This window comes from Castanea sativa, chromosome 10 (assembly GCF_040712315.1).
Source record: "Castanea sativa cultivar Marrone di Chiusa Pesio chromosome 10, ASM4071231v1".
Classification (NCBI taxonomy): Eukaryota; Viridiplantae; Streptophyta; class Magnoliopsida; order Fagales; family Fagaceae; genus Castanea; species Castanea sativa.
Window position 1 is genome coordinate 39,535,431 of NC_134022.1, and position 27,378 is coordinate 39,562,808.

Below are 27,378 nucleotides of genomic sequence, written 5' to 3' on the forward strand. Positions count from 1 at the left end.
TTTAATGGGAGAAAATAAAATCATAATGCCTATTTATATATAGGATTAATAAAAAAAATTCTATAAAATTGATTAAGCTATTACTAGTTAACCTTGTGCATGATCACAAAATATCGTCTAGTAAACCTAATATATATTTTCATGCTCAAAGTTATTTATAAATTTACTGTTTAGTTGTCCTTCGAATTTGACCCATCTAAGTCTCTAACAAATAAATTTATCATTTTGAATAGGATATTGTTTAAAAAACTACATGTCATTTTCGTGAAAGACGGATAGAATCATTTATAAAAGCTAATATTTTTTTTTATAATAAAGTTGTTACATTTCTCGACCTGCCTAATTTACAGTTATGAATATTTTTCTTAGATTTATAGTTATCTTTTTTTGTTTTTGCCAACAGCAAAAGACATTTTCAATCTCTTATAAAAATATATGCAAGAGATCGTGTTCTCAAGCTATAATATTTATATGTGTAACAATGATCATTTTACAAGCTTCACAGTGATGGTTTTACTTTAACTTAGAAGAGGATGAAACTCCAATCCTATCTATGTACGAATATATCTTAATCTTATATCATTGTCCTCTTGACTCGGACTGAAATAATAAATTCTACCATGGAGCAGTTTTAAGTTAGCTTTGGGGTTCTTAAAATAATACATTAATACCTGAAAACCTAAAAAAATAAAGAGAATATATAATGCATGAAATTTTCTTCTTTGTCCGTTAGATCAATGGCACAGTTAGGAATTTATCTTTGAAGGAGTCATATATAAAATAAAAATAAAAATAATTGTGTAAGAATTCTAAAATAATAATGTATAATACTTTATAACTCAATATGTACTATAAACAACAACTAAATACATGTTAATATAGTAGTATATACTGTATATTTTAATCAAATTAATCAAGTACATTTATAAATTATAATGTCATACAGAATATAATATATTAATTATTATAATAAAAAATAATATATTATAAGGAAAATAAATAAATAAAAGTAAATCACAAGTAAAGTAAATCAAAACAAACCAAATAAAAAATAAAGTAACACAGGAGTACTGCATAAGGGTGAAGAGCCTACGAAAGCTTCAAGCTTGTCTTTCATTCTTTCATTCTTTCTTGTCTAGTCTAGTCACACAGAACTTTTACTTTTTATATTGTAAACACAAAACTGCGCAGTAGCAGTTGGAAAAGGAAAAAGAACTAAAAATAAAAAAGAAGGCGGCAAACACCAACGTAGAGAGAGAGAGAGAGAGAGAGAGAGAGAGAGAGAGAGAGAGAGAGAGAGAGAGAGAGAGAGAGAGAGAGTACTATAAGCAAAATGTTCTGCAACTGTGTGGGGGACTCGGTGGTGCGGCAAATCAATAAAACTTTTGACCTTTCAATTTTTCTACTATTGTGGTAAAGTAAGCCCTAGATATGTTTGAATGAAAATTAGAATTTTTTTTCCCTTTTATTTGCTGAGGTAATTGTTAAAATACCTATATGTTCATTTTAAAGATGCTAAATGTTTAATTATTATAAAGTTTTGACATATACATTTATGGTTGTATTCTATTTAAATGAAAGTTATGTTTATTTTTAGACTTTCTTTATATGTGTGTGTGTGTGTGTGTGTGTGTGTGTGGAGGGCCAAAATGATAAAGTTCATTTAAATTTTTTGAAATTATTTAGGATAATTTCAAAAAAAAAAATCTTTAATTTTTTCCAAAAATTTTGAGGGGGGGGGGGGTGTCAAGGCCCCCCACGGTCCTGCTGATCATCCACCACTGCAATAGATAACATTATAAGAAGGGATAAATAAAATTTGACCTAAAAGTTTAAATTTAGTTATTTTATAATAACCACTCAATATTGTCATCAATATCCAATATAGAACCTCACTACTTAGTTATTCACAATTTCACACCATTCACACACGTTAATATTCCAACCCTTCTATTTTATTTTCTTTTTTCACTCGTCTATGATAGCATTCCTCAAGGTACCTTGAATCAAGGATTTCTAGATGCTACAATTTCAAGTTTGGTAAATTGAAGTATTGAACTAATACCCTCTCTCTAAACTTTTATGTTGTTACGTTGAGACCCCTTAAACTTTCATGTTGTTAAGCTAAGATCCTTTAACCTTTTTTTTTTTGTTTAGCTAAGATCCTTACGTTGAGACCCCTCATATGACTATTCAATCGAGTTTGTAGTTTGTGTTAAACATTAGCACACCTACTATCAAGGATTGGTGCTACCAGATAAGGCAAGGACTAGTGCTACCAGCTACCTTAAAGAACCATTTCTACATTTTCAAGTGCATGCATTATGATTCAACTTGATATGCTCTAAGTAATTGGAGGATGTCTCTGGTCTCTAAACACTCTATAAGAATTTACAATATATATGTAATTGTAGAAATGATACTACCCAATCATGCCCGTTATATTTTATCAAAATGTAAAAATGATACTACCCAATCATGCATGTATAGTTGCTTTTGATTTTGGTTCTTTTACAAGTTTGGGCTACCCATGTCTATCTGTTTGTCTTGGAAGCACGTGAGTCAGACACGTGGATCGAGGCTGTGGGTCCAATTCTTCATCTCAACGCTCGTGACTAGCTCAAACTTGAAAAAAAGCCTAACTTCCTTGCCTTCTCGTTAGGTCATGATGGTCCTAGAGTGGGGTCTTGGTCTTGGATATATAATTATATATGGTCCTAAATGATTTCAGGACACGAGGGCTGTGTTTTGTTTGGGCTCATTAGCTTGTTCGTAGCAATTTTGGGCCCTATAATCGGGCACAAGCCGGACAGCTCTACACTGAGCTTCATGACATCGTGTAGGTATATTTTGTACTCACTGGGTACTCTAAATGAACCCCACACAATGATGAGACCGACTTGTTTTGAGAAATCTACTGCATGCATACAGTAGATACATGATATACCTTTTCCATTTCGTCTCATACATATAAAAGATTACTTTATATTATAGGGAAAATTTCATTCACCCCAGAGTTTGAACTAATATCAATTAGATCCAAAAATTTTCAAAATTAACTAATTTGGTCCCTAAAGCGAATTTAATTCCTAAAACAATTGAGAAAAAATAACTAATTGTCTATAGACTAAGTTGGATTTAAGGACCAAATTGATTAATTTTGAAAAATTCTGAATTTGGTTAATATTAGCCCAAATTTCAAAGTATGTTTGTGAAATTTATCCTATATTATATAATTTTTTCTCATAAACCCAGCTAAAAACCACTTAATTACGTACCAAAGAAAGATTATAGTGTAAGCAAGAAGCCAAGGAGTGCTTTGGACAAACTAAATTGACAAGAAATGAAGCCCAATCCTTTTGCTTCTGACTTCCACTAATGCCCAAGTTTAAGGATTATGTTATATCATTATATGGACGTTACAACATGCAGTACACAATAATTAATAATTGACAAATTAAACTCATAACTTAATTTTATGGGATCTATATATAGCTGTCCACCTTTCTCACTCATGATAACGTTGTAGTGGAATGCTATTAGTTTATATATATTTTAGAATCTGAGCAAGATATGCACGGCAATATTATTATTTTTTTCAACTGCTACACGTACGTTCCAGATAATTTTAATTATCATACTCTATTATTTTACCTAACAGAAGGAACACGAGATAGGCATTTCTCTGTATATTTTACGTAGTCTTATACTAATCAAATACAAGACTAAAACATCATATATTTTTGTTGTAAAATATAGGCAAACGTAACAGTATAAAACAAGAAATTAAAAGAAGTGATTTTGCTTAGAACTAATTACAAGTTTGGGAGTACAGTTCAAAACTGCATTTGTTAAATGACATAATTATTAATTTTTCATCATTTTGAAATTTTACATAGCATAAAATGTATAAAAATATATATATAATTTAACGGTAAATTTGTCAAAATTACTATCTAATAAAAAATATATTAAATAATGTAACTTTACTTAAATTTATATTAAATATGACTTCTACCTAACTCATTTTAAATGGATTGTTTTCAAAGTTTTGAAAAAATAACTATACCAAACATTGCGCTAAATTTGAAAAAGGGATTTGTTAAGCATGGCAAAAGACGGTAGATATTCCCAACCTCACGAATTTAATAAAAAAAAATTATTGAAGGTTTATGGGACGTGTGAATTTTTTTTTTCCTTAATTTGTCTTATTTAGTGTAAGTATAATTCAGTCTCAGGTTTCTCATTTTCCTCAACCACACAATTCTCAGGCTTCTCATGCAACAACAAAAAAAACTTTCGTACATCGCTGATAACAAGTTTATGGCATCATCAGTTTGCTAGACACAGACAAATACACGCGTGAAATTATGGTTTATAAGAGACTTGTTTTTTTTTTTTTTTAATAAAAAACAAACTGAGATTCTGGGTCCAAACACGTGTGCCATTCCACACCAATCATATAGATCATGTCCCATGAATCAACGGTTTGAAATGCCTTAGTGTAAAGTGGCAAAAACTAAAAACTTTAGGAGTGATAGTGCATACTCTTTATACAGAAAAGTTTGCAATTATTCAGCAAAAAGAGAAAAAGAAAAGGCCGGTTGGGTTAATAAAGTGGGTAGGAATTCAAACTCAGCTGGTTCAATCCTAGTTAATGTCAATGAACTGTTATTCAATGCATAAATTATAAATTCTATTATCTGGGATGGGAAACCCTGTAATGTTTAGAGGCTCCGATCGAGAGTGCAAGTATTTAATTCCAAGCTCCAAGCATTAACTTCGACTAAACAATTTGCACAAACAAATTTTGGTTTTTATTTGTTTATGAATATTTTGGTTTTTCACCTTGTTACAGCAAGTTTACTAAGGCATTTCATGGTCTTCACCTTGTTAATTAATAGATCATGTTCATATAAAAGCATTTCTGAAATCCATTTTCTCCACACACACACAAAAAAAAAAAAAAAAAATACCTCCAAACTTTTGAGTTTGATGCACCTAACCTAATTCGTTGGAGATGAGTGGGTATAACATATATTTGGACAACGTAGGATAGAAAATACAATGATATTGAATAAGTTCTTAAGCAAGACAGATATAGAAAAAGTTAAAAATATTGGTGCACTAGTACAATAATGCCTTTGGTTGTGGGCTTGGGAGGTAAGAAAGCCAAAACCTGCATGCGAGAATCTAGTAATAGAAGAACCCGTGAATAAGGTATGGCCCGCATGGGCTATTCCTTCTCATACATCAATGTGCCTCTCTGCATGCAGAACAGAGAGTAATAATAGGAAAAATAAAAAATTAGAAGACCAAGTATAAGAACGCGCTTTTATGAGATGGCTATCATAACATCATATGTGTACTTCAGTCACTTGAAAAGGTCAAATATATCCATCCTAGCTAGCTGGATTGATCAACATGAGGAAATTGGGTGTTCAAGAAGAGCAATCTTTCTTCTTCTTCTTTTCTTTTTTTTTTCTTTTTTTTTTTTTTGTTTTTTTGTTTTTGTTTTTTTTGTCTTATCTCTTAACACCAACTACCAACGCTATAAAAGGTGTAAAGCCTTGGTAAATCTTATTGGTGATTGTACCAAACACTTGGAATTGAGTCTTGTCTTTGCAAGGGTTGCTGTTTATGAATATGGAAAAGGATTGCATCCTTACATTGGTCTTTCCTAAATTCTATATAAAAAGGTAAAAATACTAATGTTTATCCTAACATGACAAAGGGTGGGGCTTGAATTCTTCACCTCTCTATTAAGTCGAAAACTCTCTCAATATTCTCTGACTAGTTATCAATTATCATTGACATTTAGCAACTCCTTATTACTCTCTCTCTCTCTCTCTCTCTCTCTCTCTCTCTCTCTACCATATGTTCAACATGAATTGAAATTCTTAACATATATGAATAAGAAGAATAAGAAACTCCAAGTTAGCCAATGACCAACTAAAACTAATATGGGTTACTTTGTCAAACTAAATTCTTACTCCAACTAAAATTATCATTCCAGGTGAAGTTTAGAAATTTACTACATTGAACATTGGTCTTTCATAAACAATTAAGAGTGAGAAACCACGTCATATGCTCTATGATGCAAAAGACTTGGTACAATAAGGTGCAACATATGTAATGAGTAGTGTCTATTAATTACACCTACTCTAGTATACACATAGTACAATTAAGGTCACAAATTCCCTTATAAAATGCAGTTGTGTGTATTATGTATATACTTAACTGTATGTACTAGTCATTTCTCATATGTAATACTGGGTTATTTCAATTTTTTTTTTACTAATTATCTTGGGGCTCTTGTAGTGCCAATTAACTGCAACACAGATCACTAAACAATACTTCCATTTTTCTGTGGTCGTGAGGGTTTTGTTAATTTGAGACACTATACCTTGCATTCTCTTCTTTAAAGGTGAATCAATAATGAAGCAAAAATCTCATCTTATCCCAAAAGAAAAGGAACATGAATCTCACTCAAAAAGCTCTGCCTGCATATTCAAAAGATTTAGATCAAAAGTACCCACATTGGATTCCAAAAAGATTTATAAGAGTGGCATTAGACGGCAATGTATTTGTACCAGGAGGTCTAAATGCAGATGAGTCCTTTTTCCTACACCCCTAAAACTTATGGACTTGCTTAGTTTATCCATGTTTAGGCCAGGCATATGGCTATTTAAAGATAGGGAATTGTCTGGAAGCTAGTCTCATATAAATATTTAAAGCAGATGTAGTTGTCCATTCAAGATAATGTTTTACATAATATTATTGGAAATGTAAATATTTTTAGAGAAGTTGGCTGATTTTAGGGCTGTAGGGAATCAACCCATTTTCTTAATTCTAATACTCATATTTGGGTTTCAAAATTTTCAACTAATTTTAATAGAATATTTTTATGAAGACATTTGCGATAATATATACTGCTAAAAAGATAGGGAATCCCTTATATTCTAAAAAAGACCATTCTAACCATCAACATTGTGTAACTTCTAGTTAATTTTGGTAAGTGAAGGGGATAAAATGGGCAAATTGTGTTCTGACTCCATGGCTTTAGATTTGGGTTTGGAATAAAGAAAGTATAGAAAGAGAGAAAAGAAAAGAAGTGGCCTTCCAAATTCCCCCCTTGGTGGGGTTTACTTGAGCACTTTCACTATACACAAGGATGTAAGAGAATAATAACAAAAGAGAGACAGAAAGGGGTCGAAAATCCTCAATGAAATAATGGAAAGCAAGAATTTGATCATGATCCGATGAACAAAATAATAATTTGAAGGAAACTTTGTGAAATAATTTCAAAGAATAATTGAAATTTATAGAGTTTCAATTGATAATTTAGAAAAAAAAACATTTTTCAAAAATAATAAGAAGAAGAAGAAGGTAGAAGAAGGTAATGGTAAATTTTAAAAAAAAATCATATTTATTGCACAAAACTTCCACTTCTACGGGATTTAAGAGGGTTGATTAAAAGGCATTCTTATCTCTAATTTTTATTTTTTCTAGGATAGGCTAAAAAATGAAATTCTAATTGGTCAAATTCATTTCTTAAGGGAATTTGGAGGTGAAGGTACACAAGTGGCTAGTTTGAAAATATATCAATAAGCTCATAAAAATTTTATAGTTTAAGCACAGTGTATAGCTGAGAGTCAATCACTGAATCAATCATGTTAGTGTGGGGTTATATAAAAGGTTGAGAAGCCCTATCTCTAACACTTTGCCTTTACCACCTCCCATGCTTTTTAAGCTTATCATTCTCCTTAGCCTTCTGGTTAGCAATCCCTCCTTTTAAAATCATTCCATTCAACTCAAGGGCCTTTTAGGATTTGGGTGTTTTATTACAGGAACAAAAGAAAAGACAGAAAGTGCCAACATCAGGCTCAACTCAAAGGAAAAGAAAAAAATTTAAAAGAAAAAATAAAGAGAAAAAATTTGCTGCATCAAGTGGGTTTGGATTCTTCTCTAGTCTTTGCAGTATTCCAAGCTTTTTTTTGGCTTTCTAGCCTTTTCCCATCTTGGTTTCTTTTAAATTTTTATTTTCAATTTTTTCATTTACAATTTGCCACCCCTCCTTCCTTTGTCTGCCATTGTAATCATCACACTCTGTACACACTATCATCTACAACACCCTGCTACTGATTTTTTTTCTGTTTATCTCTCTCTCTCTCCCTCTCTCTGTACACATATGTACAGAAAAGGTAAGGGTTATTGGGTTGTGAAGAAGTTTTGAGGAAAACCCATCTATTGTCTGTTCTTTCCATGTTGGACTGCATGGTGAAAGCTCTTGTTGTGTTTTAGAGAGAGAGACTGGAAAGAGATATATCTGAATTGGTTCTGCAGAGTTGCTCAGACAAGCAATCCATGGCCTAAGATAGCGACTTGGAGAAGAACATATCATCATCATCACCATCATCATCTCTCACGAGACTAATTTTGCTTTTGCAAAACCAATGAATGATGCCTTTCTGTGTCTATGTGTCACTGCCACCTGTTCTTCAGCAAGGCCAGCTCTGCTGCTTATTAGCTGTGTCCAAAGCTGGGATTCTCTATTTCTGAACTGCCCTTCTTAGTTTGTTCAAAGGTGCAAAGGTGGGTACTTGAAGAAAGTTATAAACTTGGAGAAGATTTTAATACAAAGAGATCAGATATTTGGGGTTTTCTTGTTTTTCTCTGAGGGAGTTTTCAGTCAAAAGCAATGTTTCCTGCAGCTATGTCCAATTCAACTTCTTTGTCTGAAGAAGCCAGTGTTTCTTCTGGTACTAGAGTTCAAGACTTTGGTGGCTTAAATCCAATGGTTTCAACTATTTCTCCACAACAAACACAGAAGATCAAGAAAAAGAGAAGCCTACCTGGAAACCCAGGTAAGTTCAATCACTTCAAAATTGTCAGATTTGTCTTGTCTTTGTTTTTATGTTCTTCTCAATAAAAATATTTGTTTTTATGTATATATGATGGTGTTTCAGACCCAGATGCTGAAGTGATTGCATTATCCCCAAAGACCTTACTAGCCACCAACAGATTTGTATGTGAGATCTGCAACAAGGGGTTTCAAAGGGATCAAAACCTTCAACTTCACAGGAGAGGCCATAACCTTCCTTGGAAGCTAAAGCAAAGAAACAGCAAAGAGATAAGAAAAAGAGCCTATGTTTGCCCTGAGCCTTCATGTGTTCACCACCATCCTTCAAGGGCTCTTGGTGATCTTACAGGAATTAAGAAACACTTTTGTAGGAAACACGGCGAGAAGAAGTGGAAGTGTGAGAAATGCTCAAAGATCTATGCCGTTCAATCAGATTGGAAGGCTCACTCTAAAACCTGTGGGACAAGAGAATATAGATGTGACTGTGGAACCCTCTTCTCCAGGTTCTTCTTTTTATAATCAAATTTCTTACGCTTCTTTTGTTTTGGTCTTTATACACACACACACATATATATATATATGCGCGCGAGTCTCTCAAAGCTCCAAACTTTCCCTAGTTTTGGTGTTTTCTTAGCTATCATTCATCACTTTGGACTAGAAATATGATTCATATAACAATTGGTCTTTTGTTTAGTGAGGGAAGTCTTTAGGACGGTCTTTGTTTTTGTTTTTGAGTGGGTTTTGTTTTGTGGTTGTTCTTACACAAGAGTGGTAAGCCCTCTGCATGAATTATATCTGGAGCTTAGATGCAGTGGCAGCTTGCATGAAAGTGGAGACTATTAAGACAAGTGTCTGTTGCTGGTGACATTTAAAGTGAAACTGATAGCAGTATCTCTGAAATCTGAACCATATAGCTAAGTTCATCTATGAAAACAACAAAAAAGATAAACTGAATAGGAACAATCAATGTAAAATTTTGTTTTATATACTGTTTTGTCTGTGATTCAATAGCAAACTTAATTTTTTCTCTTATGCTTAGACTGGACATAAATGCATGAGTTATTGTATTCTTTTTTCTTTTCTTTTTTTTGGGTGGCCTAGGGATTTGTATTTTTATTTTTGAGACCATTTTATCCGTCCTTATACTTGATAAACATGATAATTCATGACATCCTCAAAAAAATATATATTAGGTTAAAATGCTCAAATTATTGATTTTCTTCAAGGGTTTACTTTTGCCTCTTTTTCCTGTGTATATATCCTCTTTGTACTTTGTAATGGAGTGACTGCAGTCTCAAAAATAATGAGTGGATCTGCTCTTGTCTAGATAAAAGTTAAAGAATATGTTAATTACTTTTGGTGTTTCATGGCTGGAAAATCCGTGACATTTTTATTTTATTTTATAAAGCATGCAATTAACTACTTGCTGAACAATGAATCTCTGAACAATTTCATCATTGTGAAAACTGATAAATCTGCAAAAATATCTGATTAGTGATTTGCTTTTCTTTCTTCTTCATTATCAATGGATACGTCGGGCTTCAATTGCATATCATTGTTTCATGCATATGCTCTACTTTCAACAATTCCATATCTTTGTTTCATGCATGTGCTCTATCTAGTTTCGAAAGACTTCTGCCATTGTAATTTTTCCAATTCCTTGATATAATCAATGCCATTTTTGCATGTATAAACATCAACCAATTGCTCTCTCTCTCTCTCTCTCTCTCTCTCTCTCAACTTTAATTTTGACCTCAAAGATAATCTCTCCTTTCTGCTCTGTAGCTTTTTTGACCTTTGTGTCTCAATGCATTCCGCATGCATGAGTTCTTAGCCTCTCACCCTCTTTTCTCTCTTTTAAGTTTTATCCACAACATAAACTAAGGAAAAGACATATTTGCATCATCAACCTTAAATGCATGGTGATAATCTTAAATTCAACAAAACAAATTACTTGCAAAAAAAAAAATACCCTTAAATCTCAAATTGTGCTTGATGATCACACCTAAAATTTGCTAGAAACCAAAAACCGTGGATATATTTAACACTCATTTTTTTCATTTTTAAACTCTTTCACGTGGAAAGCACAAAACATTTGCACGACAGAGATTCACAACCACCTTCACCCCACATTTGAAAGTACCCCCACATTGATAGTACCAAAAGGAATTTATAAGACAAAGTGAAACATGTCAAATTTTTTTTTGTTTTCCAATTAATTGGTAAGTACCTAGTAGTACTAGTCAATTTGGATTACCTTTTTTCCATTAACTTACTAATTTATTTATGTATATATAGGTTTTTATAATCTCTCTCTCTCTCTCTCTCTCTCTCCAGTTGTACATTACATACATTAATTTTCAGCAAATAAACAAATAAGTTTTTCAGCGAAAAAAAAAAAAACTGATCCTAATGCACACTTACTAGCATTCGCAAACATTATTATTTTTTTCTTCTTTTTTTGAACTTTTTATTTCTCTCTAATTTTCATGTAAAATTGACAGGAAGGACAGCTTCATAACCCATAGAGCATTCTGCGATGCATTGGCTGAAGAGAGTGCAAGACTATCAGCAAATCAATTAGCCACAGGCAGCACAAACCCAACAATAGTCCAAACTCTTTTTCCCTTTCAAACCCAACAACAGTTCACAACCCCACCACAAACCCACATGTCCCTCCATCCCTGGGACCCACGACCACCCCAACAAAACCCTAACCCTAATAGTATTATTATTAATAATAATAATCCCTCACAAAACCCACTACTGCTTCATCAAATCAAGCCTGAAGAACAACTTGAACCTCACCATTTCCACATCCCACAAACTTACTTCCACAACCACAACAACAACCACAACCACAACCACCACCACAAGGCTTTGATAAACTCACCCTTCCAAACCATCTCAAACCCTGCCACGTCAGCGCACCTCTCAGCCACTGCACTTCTCCAAAAGGCTGCAACCGTTGGGTTAGCCCCAACAGCCAATGTAGCCCAACAGGCTCAGTCAGTGGGTCACATGATATCTTCAGCTGAGTTTGGAACACCGAGTCACCATCATCATCATCATCATCAAATTCAAATGGACCCGGCAGTGAGTCACATGATATCTTCCTCTTCCAACGATCAGTACAACATCGCTGATCAGTTCACGTCACGAAACCTAGCCACGTGGCACAACACTGACCGTTTGACAAGGGATTTTCTGGGTCTCACAGATATTGCTGCTGGCAATGGCAATGTTACTACAAATACTACAGCTACAAATACAACAAATACTGGACATGGACACGGACACGGACCCGGACATGTTAACGTTAGCATTAACGTGAAAAATATGCTAGCGTACACTGATGGCGTAGGGTTCCCGCACCAACAACAACAACAACATTATAATGAGCGTGACCACACGTCGATGTTGAACATGAAGTCCCAAGGTTTTGGATTGGCTGACCCTTCCTCGGAAACATGGGGGGACTGTTAGCAGAGAGGTGCAAACATTGAAAGGGAAAGGCTATAATAGTAATTTCACACAAATTACTAGGCTCTTCTGTGAAATGACAGAAGTATCCTTCTACTTCTAGCTAGAGGAAGACTATCAAGCATATGTCCAAGTTCTATGCTTTTCATTTGATTATTATTATTATTATTACTATTATAGCTACTTTGTTTTTGTTTCCTTTTGGGTTTTCATTTTCTAAATGCTTTGTTGTTTACATTTTTCTTTTTATATTATATATAAAGAGGTATGTTACCAGTTTAATTACCTTTTGTCTATAGTGTGTTTATGTTAGTTTTAAATGGAAGTAAGCTTTTCTCTCCTAACGAAATTTCCCTGCATGTTGGAAGTTTTATTTGGCTTGTATTTTTCCTTTCATTTTTTTTCTCACTCCCATGTCTTTTTCTTCTTTTCTTGTTCTCCTTTTTTCACCTTCTCTTTGATGCAATGATTAATGGTAGATGAGGGTAGCATTCTTGTAATTCAAAAGAAGAAAGAGATTATCTAATAGCTATATATAACAAATCAGGGAGAAGTTTGAGTTTTAAAAAAAAAAAAATGCCTTATCTTCTTATTTTATAGGTTTTGGTTTTATCATTTTCATTTTGAAACACAACAGGGTATATGGAGCTACAAAATTTCCACATTTTTTTCAGAATTGTTGAGGTGATATGTCATAAATGGTGCTAATAAAAAAAATGATTTCAGCAGTGGGCTGATGTTCAAATGGTGTTGTGAAAAAAAAAAAATATATATATATATATATATATATATCCGACAACTCTCACTCTCCTTCTAAAAAAAGAAAAAGTTGAAACCCTACCTCTCTCTTTTTTTTCTTTTTTTTTGTTCTTCATCGATGAGGGTTTAATGCCTTGTTCATCATAAATATGCCAAAGTCATTTAAAGAATATACCTAGAGGTATTAGGGTGGTTACAGCCCAATGTTTTATCATGATATGTATAGCTTTTTAAGGCTCAACAGCAAAATCGAATAGCAAACTTACCCAGTATATATATACTTGTAAGCCTTAATTAACAATGTAATATGGCCTAGGACAATATTGCCAATTAATCTGAGTGAAAGTAGATTGAACCCAATTTCCCATCAATTTGAAGTTGAAGAAAGGTGTCATGCATTGTTCCCTTTGATATAATTCACTCTAATGTTATGCATCTCTTCCAACTTTCCAAGTCTTGTCAGTTGTCACAATATATATGGAGTTAAAACTTGGATTTATTAGAAGGATAAGCAATGGACAAGACGAGAGGATAGTCGATCAAGGGCTAATTGGTGATAGTTCATGGAAACACATATTACAATGCTATGGAGGATTTTGCATTGATCTTATTCAGTGTAAAGAAGGTGCAGTTTGAGCATATATTTTTGTGTGCAATTAATTAAGATTGTCTCAACTCTCAACCCTCTTTCCTTTGAAAAGGACGTTGTTGTACATGCCAATTAAAGCCACTCCATTGTCTCAGCATTCCTCTAGAGTCTAGACTCTAGTGAGTATCTTTACATGGCACACTTCCTTTTGCAAATTGAAACAAAAACTACAAACAAACAAATTCTATTTTTAAAACTTGATTGATTAATCAAAGTCTTATAGTTGTTAGGAACTCTTATGAAGAAGGATTTAAATTTGAATCCCCTTCTTCTAAGTAGGTGATATAATTAACTTATTAGCAGTTTCCTATTCCTCTTAGTACTAATTTTTTAAGCTTGATTTTTTTGTTTTTTTTTCTATTCACTGGATCTAATGATGGAAAATTAAGAAAGTGAGAGAGAATCCAATGTATGTAGCATTTTAATTTCCACGTGATGTTAGCCATACACGTATAATAAAACGAGAGACTTGCATGCAACAGAATTACGATTACACCCACAATTTCCAAGAAAATTACCAAGAAGAATAGTACTTCTGCATGATTAAGAAAACTATAATTAATATGGGTTGTACTATTTGTAGGCCAAGAAAATACTACAAGCAAAGACCAAAGAGACTGATGAGGTAAGCATGGGCCCACACTTCATATTCCATCGATTTTACGAATATGCCCTTCGACCAACCGAAACCTGACCAACCTTTGCTGACATTATTGCATTTGATTATTGGACCATCAAGCAATCCAGTCAGATAAACCATAAGAAAATTCGAGGAGACTGTGATATGAAAGTTAATTATAATGAGCATGAAAAATCCACTATATTTTTTTATGATATCTTTCTCGCCGTATATGACTAAGATTTTTCTAAAAGTTACGTCCAATAGATCATATAATATAATGCCCATTTAGTCAATTCCAGTTAACTCCCCTATTGAATTCAATTCGAAAGTATAGACTTTTTTAGTTCTTTGGGCAAAGTTTGAAACTAGATAGACAGTAAATAATAGGTTTAAACTCTCCCATTAATTGGTCTCTCTAGGTAGAAAAACAGAAGCTTTTGGTAAAACCAAAGAAAAAAGGGATGGAAAGTACCAGAATTAATTAAGAATTAATTAAGTAGGCTTCGAGTCAGAAAAGGTCAAAAAAGGGATACAAATGAGAGCAATTTCGGTTTCTCAACTAGGCTATATATATATGGTCAAAAAATTCCCCTAAAAGAAACTATCTTTTAAAGTCACAACTTTAGTATATGATTGCATGCGGATTAGAAAATAATGACCGTCCTCTAGAACACATTAAAAAAAAAATGCAAGTTGTTTACATGGGTCCAGTAGAGTTGCCAGAAAAGAATCACCCAAAAAAATAAAAAATAAAATAAGTTTCAAACATACTGTGACATGAAACCTGAACAGTCCAAACAAGAGGGGTAGAAAATGGGTCAAATTAAGAATGTTTTTGAAGGAGTCATCATAAATTTTTGTTTGTTTACATGAACTATGTTGGAATTTAATAGATGAAGTCCTTCATTTCCACACTTTGAATTGGATGGCTAGAAGAAATTGCAATTGGGAAATTTCGTGCAACTTTCTTTTTTCTTCTCACATCAAATACCATTGAAGCTTTAAATAATTAATAATAGCCTACCAAAAAGATTTTAAAGTATAATCAAATTCCGAGAAATTCTTTTCCACATTACTTTCTTTTGATAATTCCGAAGAAGTATATAGCCTTTTCTAAAGAGAAGGTAGGAAGGGTGTAAAACCTACTATAAGCGTGAGTGAAAAGGCAAACTAAGTTGATAGTATATGTCTATTTGGGTGTGATGGTGGTCCGGCACATATAAGTGGTACTAAACAAAAAGGAAAAAAAGAAAAGGAAAAGAAAGGAAAAGAAGAGAAAATAATAAAGAAGAAAAATGTCAACGGTCACGAAAAGATGCTCAAGAGAACTTTGAATAACAGTTCTGATCAGTCTTCTTCTTCTTTCCTTGATGACCCTTTATCAATTTCTGTGCACGTCCCCATTTCGCAGCCTTTGGTTGGGAGCTTAACTAGCAAAAACCATCACATATTCTATGTGTTTCTTCATGCTTCGTTCAGATGGCCCACCTATGATCAAATCTTAAACCCTGAAATTGGTGAGAAAGCTTAGGAACACCATGCTCTAAAGATTATAAAACTTGAATCTTAATACTTTTACAACCAATTATACGAATTTAGATACATTGTCAATGATATTATATGAGGTTTAGGCCTTAATAATTAAACTTAGGGGTCCCATTTAGAGGTTCAATTTAGAGGGCATGGTGATGAACAAACAAATAATCATGCTCTTACAAGATTTAAAGGTAACAAGTACCATGCTCGACATTCTTAGCCAATTAAAGGAAGAGGCAAAGTTCTTCCTTGCCACTACAACCAAGTATATTCACCAAAAGAGAGAGAGGCAGAGAAAGGACCTTGGGATTAATGAAAGGAAGGTTAGGTGTTATGGTATATCCAAGCTTTTAGAAAGTATATTTGAGTGGCAGGGTTTAGGTACAACAATACATGCCATTTGCCTAGTAAAAAAGACTGCCTCTTTTTATCTCTCTCTCTCTCTCTCTCTCTCTCTCTCTCTGCTCCACAACCAGACAAAACCAAAAGCTTCTCTTCTAGTCTTCTATTCTCTTCCCATTTCCTCCTCTCTCTCAAGCACTCTTGCACATGTCATCTTCCATCATCAAGGAATCTCATCTCATCAAACCCTGCTTTTACCTCTCTCTTGCTTCCAATCTTAATAATTACCAAACCTTTCTTTTTCATGCTTGTTCTCTCTTTTTCCCTTCTGCAGAAATCCCCATACAGCATCGCCTCTTCTCCACAAACTTCATCAGAATTACCATATAATTAGTAACAAATAAGAAAAGTTTTAAGGACATTTTTACCAAGTCATTATTGATAATGTTTTAGTTTTTTTTTTTTTTTTTGGGTATATTTTTTAGTTTAGTTAGTCTGAATATTCATTACCATTCATATTATTTCACATCTTGACAACTTAGTATAATTGTAATTATAGCAACTGATAGCGATACAATATTTTTTTCACAACTTTATTTTTTACTATTATTGCCTTAATTTATTGTGATCAAAGCAACATAAATTTTACATAGGTCAAACATTGGCAATACTTTTTTTATGAAGCATTCATAATGGATCACGTCAACAGTTGTAAAAAATGTTAGGTTTAAAGACTCTTATTATGACTAATAGACAATCAAATGAAATAATGTGATAACCAAGAGGGAGATAATTGTCGTCGAGGCCCATGGTGATGTGAAAGGGTGCCCATTGTTTCTAATCAAAATCTCCGCAAGCCCATTGTTTACAGCAACTCTCAGACTTCGGGTCAATTGGAGCGTATTGCAAACGTTGGGATTTTCGGTAACTATAGATTTGTATAAACTATACAGCAATAAAAATAAGTGAATTTTGGATAGACTTGAAGGCTTTAAAATATTATACCATTTTCTTAATGATTTAATGCAACACGCACTTACACATGGATCTGTCAGAGTTAAGTTACTGTCATACTTTCACATTGACCTTGTCATTAAATTCATTGACCCATTCAGTAAAAGTTGATAATGAACACTAAATGTAAAGAAGAAAAAGAAATGTCACAGATCTAACTAAAATAATTATAAGCTTGTTCACCAAGTATACAATTTCGCTGTACAGTCTTAATTAATGTAGCACGTTAGATCTTAAATGAGGAAACAATTCAGAGTTGCATTGCAAGTCAAATAACACAGATCAGCCAGCATGTACAAAGCTGAGATACACAAGAAATTATTGCAACATGTGTATGTAATGGTCCTCTTATGTATGGGACCTACATCCATGAGTCTCATTATATGTGAAAGGGGCATTGCATAGAACTGTTGCATGAAATAGTGATAGTGATATACACAACAAAACTGTTCAAAGTAATTATTCCTAACATACAAAATTGTGGATGGCTGACATGAAAGCACCAGCTGGGCCAAAAGTTTCTGCTGTGAACATGAATGAGTACACTCTTCTCTCTAGAGATACTGCAGGGACCAGTTGTTCCAAAGTGTCATTAAAACCCTGGTTTAGGTCCGTCCAAGTTTACTCCCACGTATTTATTCAAAACATTATTGAATGCCTGCAACGTAAAACAACAAAAACGAAAATTACCAAGAATGCACTGCACTTAAGTTTCAAATTTTTGGATAAAAGTTAACCTATTCAAGGGCAAAGTTGAATGACATTCTAGGCAATTTAACCGTTCTGTATTGGTGCTCACTGCTCAACATATGGAACTAGAATTATAGTTATATCTTTGCAGGTAAGCCAATATACAAGCATGACTACCAAGATGATGATATGGTAATTGGGAAAATGTAAAAGAGAAAAAATGAAGAAAGGACACGGTGATAGATTGAGACTTACTTTGGGGAAAAAGACAATGCTGTCAAAGTTGAATTGATCACAAAACTACGAGTACTGGCTGTACACGAGTAAGTTAAAAGTGGAAATGTATATATTCCAAAACTTCACAGTGAAAATATTATATGCCATGACAGAATCAACCAAATCCACCAGGCAAAATTCTGATTAAAAAAAATTGATATTGAATTCTTCACAAGATACAATACAATGAACTCCTGTTTTTGTCTCTATTCATGGAACTAATGATAGACAAGCATTAGCCAGTACTTTTCATGACTAGATGACCTCAATAAAGTAAGGGGCCTCTGTTCCAGGGAAACCAGCCACCAAAACTATAAACATTTAAACCTTCATTTATTCTGTGCACTGGCTAATGCAAGTGAACCCTGACTACCACCAGATTCCCACCACGATACAGCTTTGTCATTTGTTGGGACAAGCTACTGTAAGAAACATAGTATGATGTTCATTGTGCAAGTAAAACAATGAAAAAGCACAATGACAACATTATCAAATGGAAGGATCCTAATCCACAAAAGCACTCCATGGCATCTCTGTAAATTAAATTTAATTATGAAAATTTTCCAAAGAGAAGTTCAGGTGAGATCTTGTTCAGTAACTATGCCTTGCAAAAACAGGCCAATCAGGGGAATGAAATCCAATGAATGAATATGATCAACACTGAAGACCGTTTTTTCATTGTTTCATGCAACTCTAAAAGGCATATCATAGAAATTCGTAATGATGGCTGATCTGCTAGTTTTTTTCTTTTTAAAACACACTATTCAAACCAAAGAGATTATTATTATTTTGATAGATAAGTAAAATTTTATTGATCAAATCAAAAAGATTATTTATAGTCTTGACGTGGAAGAAGAGCCACATTATTTTTTCTTTCTTTTTCAACTAGTAATTACACATGCACTGGGTGGGTCTTGAATCCTCAATCCCTTCTACCACCTTGTGGTTACAAGGGAGGGAGTGACATATGAACTAGAGCTCATTGGTGAAGATGAACCACACTATATCCTATTTCTTCACTCAACCCCCACCCAACACAGCAAAAATGGATGTTGTGTACATCCACAGACAACCACCTAGCAATCCAGTACATATACATTTTGCAGATGAGTAGATGATACTAGAAGATATGACAAACATTGAGTTCCAAAAAAAAAAACATTTGATGAGAGCACAGCATTACCTGGAGTGCAAATGACTCTTTTCCATTCAGAATTGCATCCATTGCACTAAATTGATCATCAAATGCACCATAGAAAACCTGGTAGAACTTGTTCCTGACACATAGTGATGAATGACAAAATTAAAAACCAAAAAGTAAATGCATTATTCTTTCACAAAACTTATGTAAAGAATGATTGTGAAATTAGCAAGTACCTATCTTCCTCAGTGATCTGTTGATCCATCTCTTCAAATTTCCGTGTAAGGACTTCTGCCCCCACTGGTGAAAGCAAATGAAGGATCAAAGCCTCCAAAGTTCTTGGGAAATTGTACTGAAAGAAAAAAGGGTAATTAGTTTTACATGCTTGAAGATAAGATAATTAAAATTTAATCAATAAATCCTCAAATGGCCGAACATACAAAGGGCTAATTAGGATATCCAAAGCAATTGGAAACAAAGACGAAGTACAAGACATGACACCTGAGCCACATGCACCCCCCCCCCCCCCCAGTGGGGCTTCTTTTACCTCGTGAAAAGAAAACAAAGGAAGATATTCCTTGACAAGACCACCTTTGGCATGGTGGTAAAAATTCCTTCTAAAGTTTGATCATGCAAGGACTAATCAATGTGAGGCAAAGGGGTTGGAGCTCATAATTATTCATTAGCTAATAGAAAATGGATAGGAGCATAAAATAAAATTTAAAGAATTTAAAATTATTTCCAGAAATGAATAAGAATAAAGTTTAAAGATATCAGTAATTGGAGACCCTTCAAATCTCGTAATTCCTTTTACTTTCTTATCACTTCAGTCAACACTTTGTTTGCCACATAGAATATTAAAGGGAAAGGAGATCACACTCACCACGTTCCTTCTTTTAATATCAGTCGAGCAACAACTTACATAAAAGATGCCATTTAGATTAAACAAAATTTTACCATCTCATAATATGTATTGAATAAAATTATTTACCATACCCTTTATGTACCAAACAAGTATTAACACAAAACTCAGTAACCTTTTTGAGGTGTAAGCTTCGTTGGAGCGTACAAACTCACCGCCATGGCTAAAAATACATGTTGCAGGGTCCTTGGTTGAAGGCTCCAAAGAATTTTAGCAACTGGATCATCTTCCAAGCGAAATAAATTAGCTGGCACAATTTTCTTACATTCACCTTTCACTCTAGCAGGAGAATCATCTATCAAAGTCGATTGCAGTAGTTGACTGTGATCAGAAATGTTAATATAGTCATGAACCAGAGAAACGATTTCATGAAGCACCTGGAGAGCAATGGGTTCCAGGTCCTGCAACAGATTCTTCTGCTGCACTTCTTTTTCTTTTGAATCTGCTTCCTCACAAGCCTGATCCAAATCATTGCCACGATGATCTGGTTATCAAATATCAAATTATGATGTAAGAAAAAGTATATAGCCACTGGCTTGGAAATTAGCAGCAAATTTACTTCTTTTTACTCAGATATATAGAAATAATAATTATTAAAAAAAAAGATCAAATAATCCTGATATATGACAGAGATTTCACGGGCTTATAAGAAAATGACCTGCTTTTCCATTACCAGGCAGCTCACATATATGCCTCTTCATGTCCCCCATTATAGTAGAAGAGGTCTTATGTAGCACTTGGTCCTGCCCTAATTGTACATCACCAAATATAACAGCACTCACTAATAAACTTCTTATTATATATTGAATAAAATAAAATAAAAATAAAGGAAGGTCTTAAATATGACTCCACCACAGAATTAAGACTGACACAGACGAATGAAATCAAAGATTTAATCAGTATATCACATTTAACTAGCTATGAGTCTGTCTGAAATTCATATTAAATTAGTTCCATAATCAACTTTTACAAATTTGTAGAAAAATTTGTAAGAGACCTGAGATCCTAAGCTTCTGCAGGATAAGAAAAAAATATTATAGAAATTAAGCATTAAAGGCCAAAAATATTAGGGGAAAAGAAAAAGAAGATTTCAGTAAAAGTTTTAGAAAAATTATGCAGACATATATGAAATCATCTTTAATTTCATGATTGCTGATAATTCTGAAGCTCTAGGACATTTCAATGAGTATCTTTCCCAAAAAACTTTCCATACCCATGGAAGTAAGAATGGAAAAGACAACTCAAACAATAGAAAATACATACTAAAGTGGAAATCATAAATATAAAAAGGATTGTTTCTGTCACTCCCCACCCCATAAAATGGCTGTTTGCCAACATTATCTGGCATCAAATGACATATGTAAGAGAGATACATACCATTTCTTTATCCGTCAATCTTTTATATAAAATGTTGATTCGATGAGTGAATGACACATGAAATTGACACAGAACTAATGTTAGGTTTTCACACTAGCTAGCTTAACCAACATAGTTTAATGAATCTACACTACAAGTACCTTTTCAATATTCTGCGCAAATAATATGCATCCATGTGCTCTTCCATGGAAGACAACATATTGGATCGCCACCAAAAGTTAATAGCAATGGTCAAATCATTACTGTCTACTTGGTGGAACCTGTAACAAACAGAAAAAACAATCACCTAACCTGAAGATACATATAGAAGAAGGATAAGTCCACAAAATAGAAAGAAATAAGTCAACTACACTAATAATGTCACAAACACTGTCATCCATCCAGATAAAAACCAGCTAAGCTTTAGTATTGTTGTTGTTGTTATATTACTAGTAAAATGGTAATAAAAATTATTGTGAGTGATTTAAGAATGCCACATAAATAATGATAGCAGAGGGAACTACAGGCACAAATTTGCAAGGTTAAGGTAAAGAAAATAAAGTGATGCATTTTAACAGATGGAGTAGCCCACAATAAAATGGAATGACAGGAGTATATGCACAACTGACTGAAGTAAAGAAATTAAGCATGAATCAGATTTTGTTATGCAGTACTGCCAAAGGATGCATTAACAGGTATCCAGTCAAAATCAAATTTTTAGTTTTCAAAAACCATGCATATATTGCACGTTAGAATTTTCACAGAAAATGAATAACCATATTGTCTCTAGTTCCATTGCAGAGATCAAACATGAGTCTAGACAAGAAGCAAAGAAAATAACTAGCACACAGCTAATAAGTTGGAGTTGAAGGCTAAGCTCAGTATGATAAGAATGTAATCATAACTAGACAAAGTAATCATCACCAAAAAGAAGCAGATCATAATAACGAGGGGATAGAGAGATGGTGAGACCATACACTACTAAACTTGAAGAGAGGGACATATCATAAAACTAGAAAATGGTCAACAATATATATATATATATATGTGTGTGTGTGTGTGTGTAAAGAAGGGATCTAACAAATGCAACATTGGTATAAATACACAGAATTAGACCTTACCAGCCTTCAGGAATGAAAAGTGCATCACCTGCTTGAAGAACAACCTTCTGCGAGTGCTCCATTGCGCATTTTGCTCTTGGATAAGTTGAAAAATCAGGGTTTTCTAAAGCAACAGAACTGCCAAATGCACAAAAGATTTTTTTTTTTTTTTTTTTTATAAATGCAGGCCACACAAAAATTGAAATCTATTATTTATGTCATTGAGCAAAAATTAGAAGTATCAGCATTTCACAAATCTTATGGGTAGAGAAGAAGCAAATAATTAATTTCCTGTTGCCAGTATTGAAAGTAGCATACCTATGGTTTGAGGCCTCACCATATATTGGCAATGGGTATAACATTGGAGTAGCAGAAGGAGGCCATAAGACAACTGCATAGCACGGAAGCTCTTATGTTGAGTGCCCATACAAAAGAAAACTATTTTATGCAAACCCCCACTCCCCACCAACAAAAAAAGACTTATGTTGAGTTATTTAATATTCAAGGCTGAAGGTGTTGGGTGCGCGTTTTTATACACCAATGTTATTGATAGGCCAAAATCTCAGTATCTCAGCTCATGATGTCATCCCCTGAAAACTAGCCATGAAATGCCAACCATCTCGGTGAAACATATCAGCAGTCAACATTTTGTGGATATAATGATTCATAACGTATATATAAATGTTACCTCCACTTAATTGATTTTATCCTCAAATACATTTAAGCCAATGTGTACTTGTGCTTTGCAAAAAGAAATGCCTAACATGGTTTTACAACTGAAAAGGAAATAACAGTTTTAAAAGTTGCAAGACCCCAACCCCCCCTTTCATTCCCCCCCCCCCCCCTCGTCATTTGATAAGGTAGTTAGGTCATCCACTCGTGGCATGCATATGGGCCATCCATCGCATAGGAAAGAAAAATAATGACTTCACCTTGTTTGCAGCCGCCAACTACGCACAAAAGGTTATGGTGTGGATCATAGTGAGTACTTGATCTAGCTTGAGCATTGTTCATCCACAAGTTGATAGATGCTAGTGTTTTCCTCTCCAAAAATGCAGGCTGCAGAAGTAACCAAGCTTGATTAGAAAAATAAAATCTGTGAAAGAACACTTTTGCAGAGAGCAATGGACTAGACAACAGTAGATAGTGAAAAGAAATATACTTACCGTTTCAATATCTTCCCTCAAAGTTTCCAACTGAACCTTCTCTTCATTATCAGCATTCATAATTGGTGTCTAAATAATAAAATACTCAAAGTTGTTAAACCATAACTCTCCCAAAGGCAAAGTGGAACCTAAAAACCGAAAATTGATACATCCAAATCAAAATAAATACAAATTTATGAATTACACAAAAGCCCACGAAGTTGGAACCTGTGCTAAATAGATTTGTTCAGGAGCATCTTCTGCATGCTCTGCATCACGCCCAATTAGGCCATGACTTTCCAATTCAGAATTGGCACAACCAAGATCTCTGTTTTGCATTCGTTGCTTACAATAACCAATGAAGGTAGAAAATGGTAATGGAACCTACAAAAAGAAAGGGAATTAAAGTAATTGGGTTTATTGACTTCCATGAGAGAGAGCAATTCAAATTCCATAATGTTTTAAAAAAACATACAAAAAAATTACCCTCTCATGACTTCTAAGGTCACCATAAAAGACAGGCGCTGATTTTGAGAGCATGGCCTCCACAATACCAGACCCTACTCGTTCCTAAATTTCCATTAAGTTAAAGAAATCAAAAATTCATCTAATGACTTTATAAAAAGAAAATTAATAACTGCAAAAGCAATAGGTAGAACAATCTTTGTAGCTATGCTACTCAAGCATACAAATAAAATCTAAGCGTATGTGTATTAAGGCTTATTCTTTGAGGCCAAAATCAAATATATTAGTCACAGTGTCAAGAAGGTCATGCATCATGCACACACACATTTGAACAAGAATTTTAGGTTAAAACACAATTTTGATTCCCAGAATTTATTACAAATTTCATTTTCATTCCTCAGTGCCATGTCAGCACTTTGTCACATATCGTAATTGAGTTAATGAAAAAATTTGAAACATATCCCATCACAAAAATTGCATACATGGCAGACAAAGTGCTGACATGGCACATTAAAAAAAATAATGTGGCATGGAATAAATTTACCATAAAAAGAAGAAGGTGAAAAATTATTACCTTTTTTAAATATTTTAGGGTCGTAATTGCAACTTTTTAAATTTTAAAGTACAACAAAATTGAGCCAAATTTTGAGAACTGAAAAGCATATCTCAGCCATAATTTCAAGGAAAATGCCAAAGCTCCTAACAATTTCACTACATAAAGTACCAATGAGCTCTAGCTCAATTGGCATTTCCTCCCCCCTAATAAGCGCTAGGCGAAGAGTCACATCATAGGTTTAAGACCCATCAGATGCGTATGTAACTTACCAATCAATTTTTACAAATGGCATTAACTCCACATCTAATTTCATCCACCATAACAATATTATTTGCAAAAGACATACCCCCAAGGTACTTTCTGTTGAATCGATTTAGCGAGCTCATTCATCTAACACCACTAGTGCAAAGATATTTGGACAAAATAACGCGACAATAAATAAATTTCTAAGTTATTTTGTTGTCCTGTGTTTAAAATCTAGCACATTAATTTCTAATACTAATGGAAGTAAAATTTATTGGTAACTGTAGGTGTAGCATCACTCTAATTTTCAATTATTGTATTGATCAAATTTCAAGGGATTACTTGATCCTACTCAAAGATAGTAATTCCAGTTCTCAAAAGAGCACCTAAAGCAAAACTGGAATTTCTTTTACAGAGTTTGAAAAGATAACCTGCAAATAGTCAAGTCCGCCATTGGATGGATTCCACTTGGAAAAAGCTTTCCAGTCCTTAACGCATCCAGTAAACACCTGTAAGTGAATAATAAGAGAAAGAAGTAGAAAGTTTTGAGTTACATTTTTTTTTCCCGAGAAACAAACAGAAAATAGAGAGAGAGAGAGTGAATTTTTACAGCGGGAACGTTTGTGGATTGAATCAGAGACTCGAACTCTAACGACGAAGGAATTTGTTCGAATCTTTGGATTCGGAGGGACTCGTCCATGTTTTCTCCGGTGCTATCTAGCTGTACGGACATTGCTCCGATTAGTTTTGTTTTTCATTTTGAGAGAGAGAGAGAGATATGTATTAAGTGTTTTTGGGCTGGGCCTATAGTTGAAGCCCGAATGTTTTAGGTCCAGATTAAGGGTTTTGGCATTTTGGGCTGGACCGAACTGGCTCACACAGGAGTCATATTGTTATCAATGATTTATGATTTTGGATAACCTGCGTTTGCGTTTTGCTGAGAAATTTCAGCGTTTTTTTTTTTTTTTTTTTTCTTCTGCTGCATGCTTTTCACAGGGGAGAAATTTCAGCGTTTTTTTTTTTTTTTTTTTTCTTCTGCTGCATGCTTTTCACAGGGGACAAGGCTACTGTTTATGCTACTGTGCATGAACAGTAGCCGATTTTGTTGACTTTCAGCACATTTGTAGGTCTCGTGTATTGTTCACGGGACCCACAAACTTCACTTTTCAGATTTTTTTAAATTAAAAATGGGACCCACGACACTATTCACACATTTAAAAATTATTTTGGTACAGTGTTTTCAGTTTTCAGTTTTCAGTTTTCAGCAATAAACTGTATCCAAACGGACCCTTAGAGTCCGTTTAGATAGAACTTATTTTACTGAAACTGAAAACTGAAAACATTGTAGCAAAATAATTTTTAAATGTGTAAATAGTGCTGTGGGACCCATTTTTAATGAAAAAGTTGCTGAAAAGTAAAATTGTGGGACCTATGAACAGTGCATTTGTGCACTGTTCATGGCTGAAAAGTCCAAACTTGCGGCTGGGTTAAAAAAAAAAAAAAAAAAAACGCGGACGCAAGAAACGCGCTATCCAAACTCCACCTTAGTAGATACCCAAAATTAATTTTTACTTCAATTATCCAAATTTAGTATTAAAAATCAGCCCCAAGTTACTGTTTGGTATACCATATTTATAAAGGCATAAACCCTTATATTGATATTTAAATTTTGAAGTGTCTGGCCAACTCTTAGGTCTTTTAATCTTTCAAACAAGTCATTGTATCCTTAAAAATTTTGATTTATAATACTTCAAATATTTCAAGCACCTTAACCTACTATGTTCTTATTTAATTTTTTGATAATTCAATTGTTACAAGTTACAACAAGTGGGGAAGGGGATTCAAATCTTGTGTTCGCTTTGTATTTTGTATTTTTCATTTTTCAAATGTATATTATTGTATTATGTAACATGCTTAAAACCTTCATTAAAATTTTATTTTATAACATTCACTCTTAAGCCTTAACCTAAGAAGTATGCATACTTTATTTGAAGTGTTGTATTCATGTCATACCTGTGTCGAACACTTAATATGTTTGGAACACTTCTGCATGTGTGTCACAACAGTGTAATTTGAAAAAATGCAAGGCACAGTTGAGCCGTACACAATAACAAGAAGAAACAAATACCCTTTCACAAAATAATGAGAACATGAATGAATAATAATAGTGCATTTGAAAATTAATTCTAGTAAATATCTTTATTCTTAGTTCGTAT

General features: G+C 33.7%; 2 protein-coding genes across 3 annotated transcripts; one reads left to right on the top strand and one right to left on the bottom strand.

The window, feature by feature from the left end:
- Positions 1-7,833: 7,833 nt before the first annotated feature.
- On the top strand, positions 7,834-12,631 carry LOC142613525 (protein indeterminate-domain 12-like). Its single transcript, XM_075785905.1, has 3 exons — positions 7,834-8,867; positions 8,970-9,366; positions 11,368-12,631. The coding sequence occupies exons 1-3, from the start codon at positions 8,702-8,704 to the stop codon at positions 12,347-12,349; spliced, it is 1,545 nt and encodes a 514-aa protein (XP_075642020.1). The 5' UTR covers positions 7,834-8,701; the 3' UTR covers positions 12,350-12,631.
- A 4,826-nt stretch (positions 12,632-17,457) lies between these two features.
- On the bottom strand, positions 17,458-25,912 carry LOC142613552 (lysine-specific demethylase JMJ31). 2 transcript variants are annotated; one of them, XM_075785934.1, is made up of 15 exons: positions 25,773-25,912; positions 25,594-25,671; positions 24,385-24,468; positions 24,127-24,282; positions 23,920-23,988; positions 23,686-23,812; positions 23,072-23,144; positions 22,775-22,891; positions 21,815-21,934; positions 21,675-21,693; positions 20,956-21,040; positions 20,453-20,781; positions 19,612-19,727; positions 19,418-19,511; positions 17,458-17,926 (listed from the first exon to the last, which is right to left on the bottom strand). In XM_075785934.1, exons 1-15 carry the CDS (start codon positions 25,893-25,895, stop codon positions 17,861-17,863), a joined length of 1,656 nt encoding a protein of 551 aa, XP_075642049.1. In that variant the 5' UTR covers positions 25,896-25,912; the 3' UTR covers positions 17,458-17,860. The 2 variants fall into 2 exon arrangements, with proteins under 2 accessions (XP_075642049.1, XP_075642050.1); XM_075785935.1 differs by lacking the exon at positions 17,458-17,926 and adding an exon at positions 17,933-18,271.
- Between the last annotated feature and the right edge of the window lie 1,466 nt (positions 25,913-27,378).